The sequence below is a fragment of the Phytophthora infestans genome, genomic scaffold, assembly GCF_000142945.1.
Source record: "Phytophthora infestans T30-4 supercont1.248 genomic scaffold, whole genome shotgun sequence".
NCBI classification, from domain to species: Eukaryota; Oomycota; class Peronosporomycetes; order Peronosporales; family Peronosporaceae; genus Phytophthora; species Phytophthora infestans.
In genome coordinates this window covers 44,112-48,088 of record NW_003303511.1, presented here as the reverse complement: position 1 = coordinate 48,088, position 3,977 = coordinate 44,112, and the positions used below count along the sequence as shown (strand labels likewise).

Genomic DNA, 3,977 nt, shown 5'->3' with positions numbered 1-3,977 from the left:
GATTTAAGCTGAGTCGACGGCCGATTCAGTTTAACTCGTGCGAGTGAATTTAAATCGAGGGTCAATTCACATTAACACTAATGTGAGTATCATGAAATGCCAGACTTTCGGTACTGTAGATTACCTGAGGTCCCGCATTTCGATAAATAATACTTAGTATTTACATGTATTAAATATCCAGTTGATCTAAAGATTTGCAGGGCGATCTGTGAATACAACTGTAACGTTACTTTGATTATCGTCGCGATAATCACAGTACTGTAGGGGAGACGATAATCGTCTCCTCTTGCATACAGTCTCGTTGAACAGCAAGAGGTTTTAATAGGTTGAGAATCATCGCAGTAAATTGTACTGGTAAACACAAAGGATATCGCCATCGTATAATAGTGACGTGTGAAGTGCGTTGTTTGCGATGAGCCAATTTTAATAAAGCACGTATAATAAACTTGACCACTGATAGATAGTTGGCGATCGTACGAGGTTTCCTCCTATTACCCATACGCTATTCCTGCTGGTATTAATCCAGTATCTTGTGATGTGCCCGTGCTGCTTTGTCATGGCTAGTTGCGAGGTGTTGTCTCTTGGATTAAAGCTTTCATTCTTCAATTAATCGCCTGGAGAGCAAGCAATCCCGAGCTGGACGTCTCTACAATGGTCAGCTCGTTCATGTCCAAAACTACAGTCTTCGTGTCGACTTTGCTAGCGTCGCTAACTGCCGTGAACGCTGAGTTGGAGACCGTCAAGCTGTCGCATCCGCATGGCTCCAGTGCCGAGGTCTTCCTATTCGGCGCCCACGTCAAGTCGTTCCGCGCCGCAACGGACCCGAAGGTTGACGTCATCTTCATGTCGAAGGACTCATTCATGGATGGCGTGAACCCCATTCGTGGCGGCATCCCTGTGGTGTTCCCTAACTTTGGCGGCGCCCCTGGCTTCCCTAACCACGGCTTCGCTCGCATCACCAACTGGGCTGTGGCCAGCACTAAGGAAGCTACCGACAACAGCCCCAGCGTGGCAAAGTTCACCATGGCGGCCAGCAACTCTACTCGTCAGATGTGGCCTGTAGATTTCAAGCTTGAGTACGAGGTGAAGCTGTACGCTAACGAGCTTCAGACTGCGCTGCGTGTGCAAAACACACACACGGAACAGATCGAGTTCCACACGCTACTGCACAATTACCTGTGGGTGGATGACTCCCGTAATGGCGGTGTGGCGGTGTCGGGCCTCAAGGGAGTCGACTACTTCGATCAGGTGGCCAAGGTGAACAAAACGGAGACTCGCCAGTCCGTCACATTCACCAACTCCACGGCGCAGACCGGAAACACGTACCTGGACGCCCCGGACAAAATCGTCGCGACCATCAAAGGTGTCAGCACCAAAGACCGCTCTGTGACCGTCCAGAAGAAGGGCTTCATCACTGGTAAGAAAGGTCAGAAGGCGATCAAGACCAAAACCGACGCCGTCGTGTGGAACCCCGGTGCCGAGCGTGCCAAGAAGCTGGAGGACTTCGGTGACGAGGAGTACATCAACATGGTTTGCGTCGAACCTGGTCGGGTCAGCGTCAAGCAACCTCTTCCGGCCGGCCACACCTACACTTTGCAGCAGAGTATCACGGTCAAGCCCACACGACTGTAGCTGTACGGTTGTTAACTGCGTCTAGGATCGAGTGAATGATTGTGCGCTCCTCCAAATTGTATTCTTCTGTCGGTCAATTTGCCAGCGTGCTATGATTCTCGTTTTATTTTTGCTCTACTGTACTACTACCTCCGCTCGGAAATAGATAACCATTTGTTTCTTTTTTTGCGCAGCGCTCCGCCTCGTTCATTTGAGTTGTGAGAGGCTGGCTAGAGAAACTAAGCAAGGCACAGGTGCTCATGCTCCGCCGTGCAACTACAGATACAAAAACGGATCTAAGACGGCAACTACACCTTTGCCAGGTCAAGAGGTCAAGATGGTGCTACTCCACTTCAAAGTGGTGAAGTAACTAAACCTTTTTAAAAATTATTCTCAATTTTTACATTAGAGTTTATGTCACTTCACAAATATGTCGAGTAAACGCACTCCGTACTTCAAAGTGGTTTATTCGCAGTTCAAAGCGGATCAACCCTCCTGAGCGTGTGCGCGAGCACTTCATTGCCATTCCTCGCTCTCTCTTATCAATCTTTTACCAAGCCCTCAACCAAGCCAAGCCTCTACCTACCCCAAGATGCCCAGAGCCCCGCACCTCGCATTTGCCAGAGCTCGTGTCCTCGACTGCCTCCGTGTCGGCGGTGACTGGACGCTTGTGGCCGCCCACAACGGAATCCCCGCCACCACATCACGTCGATTTGTGGAAGCAAACGGAAGCACACGTCGCTGAACGAGCCGACTTGGTACTTGTACGGCTGTGTAACGGGGTACAATCCAGTGTGCCCCATGTTACATAAAGAGTGACCCGTCACTCTTGTGGACACCTGGTACACGGTACCAGGTGCTCTCGGAACCAGTCAGTGCATGACTACTTAGCTCCACTATAGGTAACCTCTAGTTTGTATGAGACCCAAGCTTATCTTACTTATAAATACATCAGTCTTAAATCTACTCCTCTAAGTAGCAAACCGTTCCCACTGAGGCCGGGAACACGTGGACTTACGTTCACTCGGGTAGTTAATACCCTTAAGCACTTCCTCTGTGCAAGGTGCTGTGTGACCCCGTCACACTTGGTAGCACTAGTAGTCAATCCAACACCATCGCGGGTAGATTGAGCTACCTGAATCCTCTGTGCGCCCAACGTTTGAGCCACGATGGACCGAAGCGAGTTTCCTCGCTTGAACGACTCACAGTACGAGTCCGTTCGGAAGATGGGAGGCATCTTTGGACAAGATGTCCTTCGCAGCTTGGCGGCGGCGACGCCTGCCGAGCAACAAGAGCGCGTGACCGCGTTTGAGACCTACGAGCGTGGTCTCATCGCTCACGTCCGCGGGAGCTTGGAGGCCACGATGGCCGCTCCCCAGGCAACTAGGCCTAAGCCGGTGTGGCTGAAGGTCCCCGCGTTTGAGGGGAAGGAAGGAGAGAACCTTCACTTCTGGGTCCGTGAGGTGGAGATCGCCATGAAGGCGGGTCTCATCTCGGACGAGCCAGTTCGAGTGGCGTTTGCCCTGTCCAACCTTGGTGGACGTGCCAAGCACTGGGCATACACCAGGGAGACGACATCTCCTGGATGCTTTGCATCCTGGGCTCAGCTGTGTGAGCAGCTTCGAGCCGCGTTCTTACCGGCGAACAACAAGTTCCGCCAGCGCTCACGCTTTCTCGCGTGTAAGCAAGGTAAACGTGAGCTGCAGGAGTACGCGCAAGAGATGCGCACGTTGGTGGCATCTCTGGCAGGGAATCCTCTGCCTGAAGCCGTTAAGACAACAGTCTTCATGGACGGCCTGAAGGTCGGTCCTGCTCGCACTCAGCTATTCCGGGTGCAAGCGACAACTATGGAGGAGGCGATTCGAATCGCCCTCCAAGAAGAGTACAGCCACAAGCAGGCTGGTACTCTTCGGGAAGAGGAACATCGCCACGATGAGAATGGCGTTCCTCGGGAGGCGGAGCATCGCAGCAATGACGCTGTTGCTCCTGCTGTCACGCAGCCTGTTGATACCGGTGCGTACAGCGAGCCCAAGCCCATGGACTTAAGCTCAGCCGAGAGCTTGGTCCGCTGCTATGGATGCGGCGGACATGGACACTACCAGCGTGTGTGTCCCTCGCTAGTCCTCGGGAAGAAGACGGCCCGTGGGCCCCAAGTCCGGTGGCGCAGGCCACGGCCAGGTGGACGAAGACTTCCCGGCCACCAGTAGAGGCGGTATGCCCTACTGAAAAGCGCTAAGTCTTTGTGATGGGTGTGCAGGTTGTGCACACCACGGGACTTAGCCCAGAGAGACGTGGTTCTCTCAAACCGGTGAAGGGCAGTGATGGGCTGCTGGTAGTACACTCGGTGTACGGGGGTACGGTACCCC

The 3,977-nt window shown here is 53.0% G+C and overlaps 1 protein-coding gene across 1 annotated transcript; it reads left to right on the top strand.

The window, feature by feature from the left end:
• Window positions 1-651: 651 nt before the first annotated feature.
• On the top strand, window positions 652-1,632 carry PITG_20953 (aldose 1-epimerase, putative; the record flags this gene model as incomplete). Its single annotated transcript, XM_002895127.1, has 3 exons — window positions 652-1,257; window positions 1,312-1,365; window positions 1,444-1,632. The coding sequence occupies 3 exons, from the start codon at window positions 652-654 to the stop codon at window positions 1,630-1,632; spliced, it is 849 nt and encodes a 282-aa protein (XP_002895173.1).
• Between the last annotated feature and the right edge of the window lie 2,345 nt (window positions 1,633-3,977).